The sequence below is a fragment of the Astyanax mexicanus genome, chromosome 5 (genome assembly GCF_023375975.1).
Source record: "Astyanax mexicanus isolate ESR-SI-001 chromosome 5, AstMex3_surface, whole genome shotgun sequence".
NCBI classification, from domain to species: domain Eukaryota; kingdom Metazoa; phylum Chordata; class Actinopteri; order Characiformes; family Acestrorhamphidae; genus Astyanax; species Astyanax mexicanus.
The window spans coordinates 26132349-26147484 of record NC_064412.1 but is presented as its reverse complement, the minus strand read 5'-3'; the positions used below and the strand labels follow the sequence as shown (position 1 = coordinate 26147484).

Below are 15136 nucleotides of genomic sequence, written 5' to 3'. Positions count from 1 at the left end.
GTAGATGTACTAATTCTTCATTAGCCATCATATCAAAGTGTCATAAGACTGACTTTACTTCTCCCTGCAGGTTCAGAATGGATGAAGCGGAGAAGTACCAACAGAGGCTGCAGGCTATAGCGGTATGTATACACACACACACACGCACGCACACACCCACACACATTCACACATAATCAGAACACAGAGTCACAAAACTATTTTAAAATTGTATGATTGCCAAAAGGTTTTATAAATGTATATAAAATATACATTGTATCAGTTCTTAGGTGTGTTCTCGTGACAAAACATGATTCATGACAACGTCATGCATGATTCATGCAAACCAGAGTGACTAAAAGATTTGCAATTGTGTAGAGTGAACCTGGCATAAAAGATGGTAAGACAAATCCGCATTATCTTATCGTCAGTGGAGGTGGAGTAACAGACTCAGCAACCTGATTGAACCACCTCTAGGGGTGCACTATTTGGAAGTGAAATAAAATGGCTGTAATACGTGAAAGTATTATTGAAAGCTTACACATTCATGCTCTACACATTCAAATTGTTTCTTAAGTTGTCATGATTTTGTATAGCACTATTTACTGCGTAACCCATAAAAGGCATTCTCAAAAGAAAACTTTTTGATAAGAGTTTGGTTAGCCCGTTTTTCAGTCTCTGGGTGTACTGCAAAGTCAGGAAATTTTTCATGCTAAAAATATACAAGCAAACACACACATACTGAGGCAGTTAGTGTGTGTGTGTGTGTGTGTGATCTGCAGTGTTTGAATAATTGAGTTTGGTGAAGCCAGAGCCTCCACACCCCGTAACCAAACACCCAACCGCATCGCAGCCAGGCAGCTTCAGATGCACACACACACACACACACACACACACACACACACACACACACACACACACACAGACACACACACACACACAGCTAGCAATGGTCAATATTTCAAGAATTTCTAAATAATCTGTTTTAATGCGCTGGTAAATGAAATGTTGATGGAAAAAAACTAAATTGTATAAAACCACTCTCTTCAGTGTTCTCTTAAAAGCTCCACCCACTTATAGCCCCTCCTTTCTGTGTTCTCTCCTAAGCCCCACCCAGGAACAAATGCAGCCCCTACCTTTAGTGTTCCCTCCAAATCTCTAAACACCAGCTCATTCATCTACCCATTCCAAAAGCTAGCTATTTTTTTTACACTCCAAACACCAGGTTACTCTGTACACTCCGAACACTTTCTCACTTTATACACTCCAAACATCAGGTTACTCTTTACACTCCAACTGTCTTTTATCTCCATACACTCCAAACAACAGGGTACTCTTTACACTCTAACTATCTTTTATCTTCATACACTCAAAACACTTTCATAATCTATACACGCCAAACACCAGATTACTTTGGACACCCTTACTGTCTTTTATCTTCATACACTCCAAACACCAGGTTACTCTTTACACCCCAAACACCAGCTCACACTATACACTCCAAACATCTGCACACTCTATAAATGACAAACACTGCCTCACTCTATACACTTCAAACATCTGCACATTCTGTACATTTCAAACACTGCCTCACTCTATACACACTCCAATACCCGTACATTCTTACTCCATACAGTCTAAAACTCTGCTCACTCTACACTAGAGGTGTAAAACCTTTTCCGGTTTGGCTACAGGTTTAAATTCCAGCGAAGTCAAAGCACATCATCAGTTGTTTGAAGACTGACTGACTGATTAAACAAGTGGAATCAGGTGTGCTGCTGGTTGAATACCTGCAGCTACAACTTCTCTTTGCAGATAAGGTTTCACACCCATGCTCTATACACTCCAATCACCAGATCACTCCATGCACTCCAAACACCAGATCACTCTATACACTCCAAACACCAGATCACTCCATGCACTCCAAACACCAGATCACTTCATGCACTACAAACACCAGATATCTCTATACACTCCAATCACCAGATCACTCCATGCACTCCAAACACCAGATCACTCTATACACTCCAAACACCAGATCACTATACACTCCAAACACCAGATCACTTCATGCACTACAAACACCAGATCACTTCATGCACTCCAAACAACAGATCACTATACACTCCAAACACCAGATCACTCTATACACATCAAACACCTTCTCACTCTACACACTTAAAACATCTGCTCACTCTATACACCCTAAACACTTGCTCATTCTATACACACCAAACACCAGATCACTCTATACACTCCAATCACCAGATCACTCCATGCTCTATACAAACACCTACTGACTCTGTACGCACCAAACACTTGCTCACTCTATACACTCCAAACACCAGATCACTCTGTACACTTCAAACACCAGATCACTCCATACACTCCAAACACCTGTTTACTCTATACATTTCAAACACCAGATCACTCTATACACTCCAACCAGATCACTCTATAAACTCCAAACACCAGATCACTCTATACACATCTAACACCTGCTCACTCTACACACTTAAAACATCTGCTCACTCTACACACTTCAAACACCACATCACTCTATACACTCCAAACAACACATCACTCTATACACTCCAAACAACACATCACTCTATGGACTCGAAACACCTACTCACTCTATACACTTCAAACACCAAATCACTCTATACACTCCAAATACCAGATCACTCTATGTACTTCAAACATCTGCTCACTCTATGCACTTTAAACACCTGCTTACTGTATACACTCCAAACAACACATCACTCTATACACTCCAACAACACATCACTCTATACACTCCAAACAACACATCACTCTATGGACTCCAAACACCTACTCACTCTATACACTTCAAACCCCAGGTCAATCTATACACTCCAAATACCAGATCACTCCATGTACTTCAAACATCTGCTCACTCTATACACTTTAAACACCTGTTCACTGTATACACTCCAAACACCACATTACTCCATGCACTCCAAACACCTGCTCACTCTATACACTACAAACACCTACTAAATCTATGCACTTCAGTCACCTTCTAGTTCCATACACTCTAAACACCTACTCATCCTATACATTCCATCTATTCTGTACTCTTTAACCCCCTACCAACTCCATACACTCCTCTCTCTCTATACCAGATCAAACCCTATCCCCAAAGGGCCAGTTAGGCTGCAGGTATTGATTCCAGCGAAGTTGAAGCACATGTCAGCAGTTGTTGGAAGACTGACTGACTAACCAACTGATTAAACAAGTGGAATCAGGTGTGCTGCTGGTTGCTTAGAATAAAAGCCTGCAGCCACACCTTCCCTTTGCAGATAAGGTTTGACACTATTGTTCCATGCATTCCAGATACCAGCTCAGTTCATGCACTCTTTTAAGTATGTGCACTCTACTCACTTCTATTCATTATATTAAGTTTTCCCCCTTTATTCACAGTATTAACTCATTTTACTCTAAAACAGAGGGGTAGGGGTAAGGGGTGAAATGGGATTGGACCTGAGTGTGTAAACTCCAATCACTTTTTTAATTCTATTTGATCTATGTTCTGTATACTGATACTAATATTACTTGACTGTGTCTGTGGTGACAGGAGAAAAGGCGGCTGCAGGAAGAAGAGGATCGAGCCAGACGAGCACTGGAGGATGAAAAACTCAGAATGCAGCAGTTAAAGGTAAGACACACACACAGACCCTTCCTGAGACTGGCCACCATAAAAGTGTGACTAGGGATTAGATTATTTCCTGAAAAGTGTGTGGGTATGTGCTCTCCCTCTGCATTGTTTCTGCTGGAGACTGGTTTTCCTTTTCTTTTCTTCTAATAGTTTTTGTGGCAGCTACATTTTCCAGTGTGTTTGTATGTGTGTGATTTACCTTTGGCACTGTGTGTCGTGTGTCTCTTTGTTAAAGGTGGTCTGACAGGTTCACACACACAATCTCTCCCTCTGTCGGTATAAAGCAGTGCGTAAATGATCGCTCATATTGGAGCACAATCTTGTGGTTTTAATGAAACCTCATCTCTTCTGAATCTTTATTCTACTGGAAAAGGAAAACTTTCAAGTTAAAATTACTAATTAAAATTTTTTCACTTTAAAACTTTGCTTTTCAAGAGTCTTTAATATTTTTTAGCACTTTTATTTGTAAGGTAACAATGTTGCTTGCATTTTATTGTGGTGTGAATTACTATTTTTATTGTTTTATTTCATAATAATCACAGAGAAATGCTGGTGTGGGTTTCCTCCCTTTGAGTGTTGCACACAACCTAGTGAAATAGCAAAGCGGACAGGACAGAGTAGGCCAGGTTCATAACAGTGACTGTCTCTCTCTCTCTCTCTCTCAACAGAGAAAATCTCTGAGGGATCAGTGGCTAATGGAGAGTCCTCTAACTTCACCAGACCCAACAGGACCCCACTCACCTCTGTGGGGTCCAAAAGCCCAACAGATGGAAGCAAACATACACAAGCAAGTCCTCATCTCTCTCTATATATCTTTCTCCTAAACCCTATGCATTAAACCTCGGAATTCTAAACCCAACATCTTACACCCTGACCCATATCCCCTGTACTCTACACCTTATAATACTGTGCACTAAATCCTGCAACCTACACCCTACTTTCAAAATTCTACAACTCAGAGTTTCTCTTTAGACCTCAGATGCTCACAGTGTGTGTGTACAGTACAGAACTACAGTGTTGTTACTGTGAACAGCTGGTGGTGTGGTGGAGCTCCAGCTGTTAGTTGCTGTAATTAGGATCTGATAGCAACCAGCGCTGCTTTAAACACGCTGTTCTTGAGAGTGGGGGACTCTTCAGAACTTGTAGACTCATTAACTGTGAAGCCAGATTTCTTTCATGTATCAGTCTTCACTCTGGGAGAGGGTGTATCACTGCGTAGCCAGCGCACTCAGAGGAAAGCTCTTCTACTCTGATAGCTACTCTACAGCTAACACACACTTATTCTGACCAACATCACAGAAAATGAGCACTATCTACTCCCCCCTGAGAGAAAAGGGAAAGGCTAATTGCGTGCTCTCCGACTCTGGCTGCTGAGGTCAAGTAGTATGAATCAGGATTCAAATCAGCAATCTGCAAAATTTGCAAGAAAAATGTATGAAAACTAGGGCTGCACGTTATTGAAAAAAATGTACATCGCATTGTTTTTTTCTGCAATATATATCGCAATATTAAATAATGCAGGACCCGTGATAGCACCAGCCCCGCTCCCACCTGCGTGCTGTCTAACGACAGAGATCCAGACCAACCAAGAGCTGAGTCAGCGCTTTAGAGTCAGCCAAGCACTTAAAACCCGAGAAAAACAGCAGAACAACAATAATCAGACATTTAATTGACCTTTTAAAAGGTAAATATAAACGTTTTTTTAAAGTGTAATTCCGGCTGTAACTGGAAATATCTGTGCATGACTGTGCGGAACTGAGGTGCACAGCTTTGGACAGGCTGTCTGCTGCTGCTTAAAAGCATGTCCACCCATGTGGAGGCCATGCAGTTACCTCGTGTTTACCTCCACTCCCCCTCCCCCTTGCCCTTCTCAGCAACAGACGGAGACGGCGCTGCTCACTCTGTGAACGCTGTGTATCTACTTCTTACGTCAAGAATCAAAACATTGCCTTAGGTGACATTGCACGTGTGCACATCGCGATGACGATGCTTAAACGATATATCGTCCAGCCCTAATGGAAACAGTTAATTTCTAACATAGCCAGGAGTAAAATAAATTATACCCTACACACTAACACTGTTTCTGAAGCCTTTACCCCAATACTCTAACCCTTACAGCCTAACTTTGCATATTGATGATTTTAGGTTGCAGAGCGAGACGGAGCGGCTGAGTGAGGCAGTAGGGAGGATACAGGAACACATTGAGAACAGCTCAGATTCGGCGGAGGTGCACACAGGTCATCACGGCAACGGAGAGGTGAGACACCCACTGTCAGCCATCTGCACTTTTTTCCACATCCTTTCAATACAAACAAAATAAATCAGTTAGCACTCTGAATGTGCAAACACATGACAGTTTAATTATTCAGAACCAGTCATTTGCATATGCAGAGTGTTACCGCAGTCATCTGTCTCCATAATAACACAGGATACAGTAAAGCAAACCTGCACAGCAGAAGAGATTACAGCTATTACTGCAGTTTGCTAAGTGCGGACCACGCCTAAAGAAGTAGAGAAAGAAGAAGGAAAAAGGGGAGGGAACTCAGGGAAATTTGGGCTGGAGTTCTGAACTGCGTGCTTGAAGAAGCGTGCAGTTATATCCCCCCCTTTTTATTTAATGAGAAGTGGAAGAGTAGAAAAAGGGGGTTGTTGGGGAGGAGGTGGGTTGCGAACTTTCGTCACGAGAGATAGTTAGTTAGGGGAGGTATTTATAGGACGGTTGATTGATACGGGGTGGAGTTAGAACGTAGAGTTCGGGCGTGGTCCTTCTCCCAAACTTTTGTTATTACATAACATCATTTATAGCCATAATCCACCACATTTCTGTTTATATCCATTTTACAGCCTACAGCATTTTAGCCTAATTCACTCAGCCTGTAACATTTCATATGCACTCATGAAGTCTGGAACAGCTTAGCCCCACCCACACAGCCTGGAGGAGGTTAGCCTCGCCCATTCTGATTAGATCAGTTTGCATATACAGTATACATTCTTTATAGCTTAGAGCAGTTTAGCACTGCCTTTTTATTCTACAGTAGTTAAGCTATGCCCAATAACTCTGGAGCAGTTTAACCTGTTCCTGTTAAAAGTCTGGCATAGTTTATCCTTACCTGTTATGCCTACAGCAGTTTAGCCACATCCATTCTGCTTGGTTTAACCATGCTTACTGAACAGTTTGGCTATGCCAAGGCCAGGTTCACATTAACCCTTGTGTGGTGTTCGGGTCTGTGGGACCCGTTTTCATTTTCCAAAAAAAAATTTTCTAACTCAAACTCATTGGCATTGGCTCATTTTTTGTGAAAAGCATATATCAAAACACATTTTCGATAAACACACACTGTACGCCCCCCCCCCCCCCCACACACACACACATACACACATTTATATTACATACAGTATGTTTGGCCAAGGGCTAATAAACATTGCTTCATTTGTAAATTTTAAACTAACAAATCTTCTACTCATATCTTGAGTTTAATTCATTTTCTTTTACATTTTATTAAAAAACTAATAAAAAAAGAGTAGCACTTTTTTAAAGAAATGTAACATAAGAAAGATAAAGGGCAAATATTAACCATGTAAGCTGTTTATATTGCTTGCAATTTAGGTGAAGCGAGCATGTGTAAAGCATTTTAATGTAAAATTGCTTAATTTTGCTGAATCAAATACAAGTAAACAAGTAACAAAATATGAACACCACACAAGGGTTAAGTGATTTTAGGGCAACAAAAGCGTAATGGCAAGGGCAATTTGCCATTTGTTGGGTTAATATATCTGAGGCTGAAAAACACATTCCAATGATCGCTGCATAATTGCAGATGCCTTACAAGCCCCTAACAACTAGCAGGTTTGATACCTGGACCTGGAACTGTAAATCTCTTATTATAAAGGGTTATGTGGCAATAAGGTAGTGCAGTGACTAGCTACATTAAATGAGAGCATATTACATGGATGAGGAAAAGGCCATGGATTGCGTTTTACATGGAATTTTCTATCCATTTTCTATTCCACACGCTGTTCTTTCAGTGCTTTTGCTGCATTTCAGCACACAAACAACTTGCGCTACTCATTTGTAAAAGACATCCATTTTGAAAGAACAAACGTGTCTCCCGCACGGCATCACATCAGTTCTCTTGTGTGTTTTTGTGACAATAAGCGGGGTGGGGGTCTGCGGAGGCGACAGCATTTGGCTTGTCTGTTCACAATAACCCCGCACAGTGCCTGCAGCCAGGGCCATCTCAATCACACACATACACACACACACACTTAAACACACTCTGTGCTGACAGGCAGCCGCAGGAAGAAGCAGCTCAGAATGCAAATCACACACAAACATTTATTCTGCTCTGACAATTCAATTGAAACGGGTTCAGAGAAGCTGTTTATCCAGGCTGAGTGTCATTCTCCACCACACTTCCCCCAACCACATCTGCACACTGAGCCAGTCATACGGGCATCAAGCATACTGTCCCTGTCTTATACTACAATATATATGGGCATCAGGTACATGGTACTGTTATGTGGCTTACTGTGACTTTACAGTGTCACACATTTAAGCATCAAACTCGCACTTCCAGTCATGTGGGCATCATACTCACAGGGCCACAAATATGGATATCAGACTATCAGACAGTGTGACTCATATGGGCAACATATTCACAATGCCACATAAATGGGCTTCAGACTCACAGTGGCACCCATATGACACTCAAACTGACAGTGCCACTCCTATGGGCCACTGACTCACAGTGTCACAAATATGTGGATCAGACTCAGTCTCAGTCTTATTTGCTTTAGACTCAACTTCTCCCTCATATGTAAAAACAAGACAAGAATTATTACATTTCTACATTTGAAGAAGAGAGACTGTTTACCCAGGATGCCTCTCCACTACACTTCCTCCATCGTATTTGCACTTCAAACACACCGGGCACACTGTGCCAGTCTTACAGTACAATTTATATGGGCATCAGGTATATGCATTATTGCATTTCTATATTTGCACTGACATGCATTAACTGTCAGACTTCTGACCGTCTGAATATCACGGCTCACTGGCTCCTCCTTGTGGATAATCAGTCAGCACAGTCAGACCATTATAGAACATTATAGAGCTAATTTTGTGTCATAACTTAAACACAAAATAATAAAAACTGCAAACAGAATCAACAAATCAAATTTTTATGATCACAAAAATATAAAACATTATATCAAATAGTGAAAGATACTTGGTTAACTTGTTTCTTTGCAGTTATATTTACATTATTTTAATTTAGATTTTGCCAGTGTTTTTGTGGATTTTCTGTGAATGTTTGTCATTATTGCCATATAGCAATTATTCTTAATGTTTCTATCAACTTTGTAGTGCATACATTCAGTTTAACTGCTGCTGTGTATTGGAACAAGGCCATTATGACATTATTGGAAATGCATGAAAGCTGGCAGGATGGGCGTGGCTATGCCTCCTTTAAAGTCCCACCCACCAGTGAAAAATGTGACGAAACTCAGAGCAAAAAAAATAAACCGAAGTAAAGAGAGATTTCAGAATCAAAATCCAGAAAATCCACAAAAACACAAATGTAAGTAAAGACTGGCAAAATTCAGTTTTTACAAAGTTACCAAGTATCTTTTAAAACATTTTTTTCCTATCCTTATAACAAATAATTATAACAAATATTTTTCCTTTGATTCTTAAAATTGCTTGCAGATTTTATTAATTTATTAATTAACGTTTGACACAAAATCAACTCTATACAACACTGTCTTAACAGGCTGATAGAATAGTAGAACATGTAATCAATAATCAGCTATCAGCTCTGCAACCGTGATGTTAAGCAGATACGTGGGGTCAGTCTGGGTGTGAGCTGTTTATCTGCAGGGGACTGTGAGAAACAGCCGAAGCTCTTGGGAAATGTTAGAGAAAGACATTTACTGATGCTTATCACGAACAGTAACAGCTTCATGTTCCGTTTTCTTATCTGGCCTGTTTTGTTAATGTGTTGTGTGTGTGTGTGTGTGTGTGTAATCCTGAGGAAACAGGAGCAACAATGAATGGGTGTGTGACTGCATGTACAAAATGTTGGAACAGGTCTCTTAAAAAAAAGTGTTGTTAAAAGGACCTTTAGTAATAGCAGTTATTCCATGTATACTGTTGTATATTACAGTCTGTCAGAATAAGTGTGCACATAATTTTGACATTATAGTGTGTGTATAGAGCGTGTGGGTATCATATATAACATTATAGATTGTGTGTGTGTGTGTGTGTGTGTGTGTGAGTGAGAGTGAGCACCTGCTGACCGTCTCTCTCCTCTCTGTCCCACAGGGAGATTCTTCAGAGACAGCAGGTGAGTGAGACACGTCTGTTTACCCCCCTGGACCCATTCAGACTTGTGCTCAACCTTACCTGCCGCCTTTCCTCTGTCTTCACCTGTGTGTGTGTGTGTGTGTGTGTGTGTGTATGCTGCATGACGGACAGAACAAACACAGTGTAGTCCAAACCGTTTGTGGCCTGTTTCTCTGCCTCTAGCAGGATTACTGAATTTAAAAAAACTGTATTTAAAAAAGAATAGCTGGATATCTGGTATGTGTTGTTTTGGTGGGGTCTAGTTGTAGATTCTTAGAGGGGGAAACTCCAATGAGATCAGTGTGTGATTTTCACGGTCTGTTCTCTTCTTATGTTTCTCTCTCCCTCTCTCTTTCTTCTCCCTCTATCTTTCTCTCACTTTTCCTTTACTTGTTCTGCTCTGTCTCTCCTGCAGCTCCTTGCTTTTACCTCCTTCACTCGGTAAGACTTTGTGTACTGATGATATACCACTAACACCCTCTCTGCAATGCTGTGAAAACAATGACACAATGTTAAACAGCTATTTAAGCATAAACAGCACCCCCTAATGGAGATTTTTAAATTGTGTTAGTGTTATTAGAATTTTATTCTGTATATTGATGTCATTAGAACTTTATTCTATAATAATAATAATTATAATAATAATTATAATTATAATAATAATAATAATAATAATAATAATAATAATAATAATAATAATAAGAGACCACTTAAAAATGGTGAGCTTCTTTGATTTTTAAAACCTTAAAAAAAATTAAAACCTCTGGAGTATAATCAAGAGGAAGATGGATGATCACAACCCATCAAACCAAACTGAACTGCTTTGCACCAGTTTTTGCACCAGGAGTGACATAAAGTTATCCAAAAGCAGTGTGTAAGACTGGTGGAGGAGAACATGCCATGATGCTTTAAAACTGTGTGTGTTATTTTAAATAAATAAATGCAAACAAATGCTCTAAATGACAAAATTTTATTTGAAAAATGTTCGTAGTTTATATAATAAAACAACAATGTTCATTTTACTCAAACATTTTCTTATCAATACCAAAATTAGAGAAACTGATTTTTTTGTTCAGAGCTGCATAGTAATGTTCTTAGAAATTCAATCTAGATATTAATGTTGTTAGAAACTAATTCTGGATGTTAATATTATTAGAACTCAATTGTGATTATCAGTGTCACTAGAACTTAATTCTGGTATAAATGTATTTAGAACTACATTCTGGATATTACTTAACTGGATATTATTAGAAATGTATTCCAGATACATCTGGATGCATGAATTTACTAATCAGTTGCTACAAAATCATGTTTCATGACTTCTGGTCTGATCCACAGGTCAGTCGGTGGAGGTCAGGGGGGTCACAGACGTTGCAGAGAAAACTTTGGTCGCCCCACCCCTCACAAATGGCACCAGCGAAGTGGAGAACTCCCACAAGGCCCCTCTGCAGGATGGACTCACTCATGCTAATGGGCTAGCAGAAGGTGCAATCACCCTGACCTTCCTGGGATTCTCAGAGGCGGAGCCTGGCCAGGGAGTATGTGACGATGACAGTGCCATCATCCGGGCAGAAAGAGTGATCATCACAGATGAAGGAGAAGAAGTTTTAGAAGTTCCCAGACTGGAGGTTGAGGAGCTGGTGGAGAGAGAGGAGTCTGCAGATGACAGAGAGGAAGACACACAAGCAGCTGAGAACCATTTAGAAACTTGTGGTGCTGACCAGACTGGAGAGGCCACTGTTACAGAGGTGGAAAACAATGACACAGATGCTAATGCAGATGCAGATGCTAGTGCAGACGCAGATGCTAGTGCAGATGCAGATGCTAATGCAGACGCAGATGCTAAAGCAGAAGCCAGTGCCGAGACCAGCAGTGGGAAGAGCAGTGAAAATCTTGGTGAGAGCTTTGCTAATGTTGTGAATTTTGAGATATTTATCAGTATGATTAAAAATGTACACACCAGCACCATCTTGCATAGTGGCTTACAGCACTGTTTGCCATATGATAGAGTAAAAGTTTATCTGTGCAAGATCTTAATGCTACACAAGTGTTTTTTTCTGATAGGCTCGCAAAAAAACAAGTGTTGGCACTGTGTGTTATCTGATTTAACACAATTAATAGTCTTTTAAAATTATGCATTCTCTTCCAAGTGTGTTGAGTTCCAGTGGTTTTGTGTTAGCAACATTTTGGAATGTTTAAACTGGTGAGCAGCACATGGTCAGCAGGGTGGGTCAGTGTAATGTTTATCAATACAGTTGTCTGAGAAAATATAAAAGGGTTGGTTAAACTTCTTTATTATTTAATTTTTACCATGTGGAATAGTATAGAAGAAATGGGTTTTCGTTTTTTATATCCGCATTTTTTAATATTTTTTATATGCAAAAATATAAATATAAAACAAATGAGAGATTATTTTTTAAAATTCTATTAGCGAAAGGCAGAATTAAAAAAAAAACTAAAGATTGAAAAAACAGATACATTTCTATTTTAGCAAAGTAAATGGGAAAAAATTAAATTATTAAGTGTTTTACCCAATTTTTTATGATCAAATTTAGCATGAAACTGTCAGAAAATTGAACTGATATACACTGACCAGGGTGCCTTATCAAACCAGCAGATGTCTCAATTTTGAGGTTGAATACTAAAATTGATTTATTTTCAAAAACGACCAAAACTAATTGTATTGTTAGTTACACTGTTATAGGACTAACTCTTAGTGCCTTTCTTTATCTTTGACAGATGCCAGTGCTGAAGCAAGTGCTGAAGTAAGTGCTGAGGTCACAACACCTGACTTAAAAGAAAATGCAGCTGAAGGAGATGTGGAGCACACAGTCCTGGAGCAGCTAGAGACCAACACTGGAACATTACATGATGCTGTAGAAGCTTTCAAGGCTTCAATGGCCATTTCAGAGCTGTCTGCAGCTGCGCACTCTGACACAGCCCATCAAGAGGTGCTACACCCTGTATCATTGTCCTCAAACTCTACAGCGCCCGCTCCATGCTCCCCAAGCCAGTTCCAGGACATTCCCCTGGATGGTGCAGTGGAGGTGGTGGAGTCCAGCCGTAAGCAGCCGACTGATGGTCAGCTGGTGGAGGAACAGCCACTGCTGGCCTCTAAAGCCGCACCACTGAGCGACACAGCCGGCCCAAGCCGGACGGAGGGGGTCGGCGGCCCGAAGACAAAAACCTGCCAGTGCTGCACAGTTATGTGATGCAGTCATGTGATTCTGACCACCAGAGTCAGTCACTTATCTGTTTCTGTCTGGTGGTGCCCCCCCTGCTGCTGATCCACCTGAACTACAACGCTAAAGGCTGCATTCACATTTCAAGCTTTATTGATTGGTTCTGTGTTCTAGCTTTTTACCAATACACAGTAGGCCATAATATAAATAAACTGAGCATCAATAATCATATGAACTTGACCATTCTAATTACAGGCACCATAGGCAAGTCCACATAAACTGTGTATTTCTTAAATGGTGAAAAAAGTCAAAAACACTTTTTAGAACAGGTTTTGATGTTTATTTATAATTGTTTATTTAGAAGAAGAAACACGCACATTCTCAAAGGACAGCAGCAGCTGAGCTTAAAATAATTCTTAACAACAAAATAGAAGTCTTAGTGCACAGCAAACTTGCTATTATTAAAGCACCACTTCTAGTGTTCAGTTAACACTGTGAGAGTTAAAATTCAACAATAAATCAATGGGGTCAGGGCCTTGTTTAGTGGCACAGTGATGGCAGCTTGCAGAATCAGATATTAAACCCACAACCCTGTCATCACCCTGTAACCACTGAGCATTTACTCCCCCTAATATCAGTTTGTGTAATGTGAATGCAGCCTGCATGTCATGCCATGATGTGCCTTCAGGTTTTTAAACATGGAAATAACAGCAGGTTTAAGAGCTTTAACTCCACTGAAAACTGACATTACTGCATTTAGTGCCTTTTTACTCTGGAAATTAATTTTGATTTATCAGTTTTACTGGACTTAACTGGTTGATATTTTAATTTTTCCTGGATTGAACTGGATTTTCCATCTGGTTTCTACTAGAAGGCCAGTGGCATCAAGAGTGTCCCAGTTTCCATATAAAATTTTTCATCCTAACTGGAGCCAAGAAGAATTTCCAACTGGTATTTCACTGGAATTTGACTGGATGTAAAACTTTTTTATTTGACTGGATGCGGCTTTGTATAAATTTACCAGTAAATAAACCATGCAAAACCAATTAATCCAATCAAATGAGTCTATTAAAAATGCATATATGTATATATTACATACATACGTACATATTGTCAATGTCTAAACAAAACCTCATATCTCCAAAGCTGCAACTTTACTTTCAAAACAATCTTCATTTTCAGTTGGAGTAAATGTAAAAAAATGTATTCCAAATAATTTTGGAGCATTTCTGTTAATCAATTCATAATGAAATTCAGACACAATATAAAGAACATATTGATCGAGATTTAGGAAATACAGTGTGTGTGTAATTAAACTGTATTTAAATTAAAAACTAGAATAAAATGTTACTCATTCTTTTTTCTATTTTTTCTGTAAACCCTTCCTGAATTTCTGGACTTTCTGTAACTGACCCAGAGTGACCCTGAGCGATGTGGACAACTGAAGAATGAGTGCACTGTCGTTCTTTTATGATTTGGGATCTCATTCCTACAGCCGCGCTGCTTCAGAGCCACTGGAGCCAACACTACCGTCCACTTCTGGTTACCCAACAGCTCCACAACCGTCCACCCAGACTGACTGACCAAGAATTAGATGTTACAGGTTGTGATTGTTACAGCTTTTACCACCAGTTTGGGTGTTTATTATAAAATGACTGATTACAAAATTATCACATCTGTAATCATTCTTATTTTCTGCTGTTTTAGCGTGCCTGACATTGAACTATAAACTCTGTAGTTTGAGGTTGTGGGATCGTAGGCCTGTAAAATGGCAAAGGCTAAGGTTTGGGGGTGAACTGTGCATCCCTTTATGGCCAGAAATGTTGTTTTATTGTGTTAAAGCAAGTGTGAAAAGTTATACATGTGAAAATAATAAATGTTTTTGCTTTCTATTAACATTCTGGAGTGATGTAACAGTGGAGGCTGTGATTATGGGAGAAAGTCAATGTG

General features: G+C 39.8%; 1 protein-coding gene across 3 annotated transcripts in view; it reads left to right on the top strand.

The window, feature by feature from the left end:
* The window catches only part of palm3 (paralemmin 3), a 39316-nt gene extending 24234 nt beyond the window's left edge, over positions 1-15082 (top strand). For 2 of the 3 annotated variants that reach the window (XM_007257172.4, XM_022675187.2), the window contains exons 2-8: positions 71-122; positions 3581-3661; positions 4330-4448; positions 5807-5918; positions 9984-10005; positions 11343-11900; positions 12744-15082. In XM_007257172.4, coding sequence (XP_007257234.3) covers positions 78-122; positions 3581-3661; positions 4330-4448; positions 5807-5918; positions 9984-10005; positions 11343-11900; positions 12744-13216 — 1410 coding nt within the window. In that variant the 5' untranslated portion in view covers positions 71-77 and the 3' untranslated portion in view covers positions 13217-15082. Of the gene's footprint in view, positions 1-70; positions 123-3324; positions 3369-3580; positions 3662-4329; positions 4449-5806; positions 5919-9983; positions 10006-11342; positions 11901-12743 lie in introns of those variants that run through there. The other variant, XM_007257173.4, reaches the window with a different exon arrangement.
* The last annotated feature ends 54 nt before the right edge of the window (positions 15083-15136 follow it).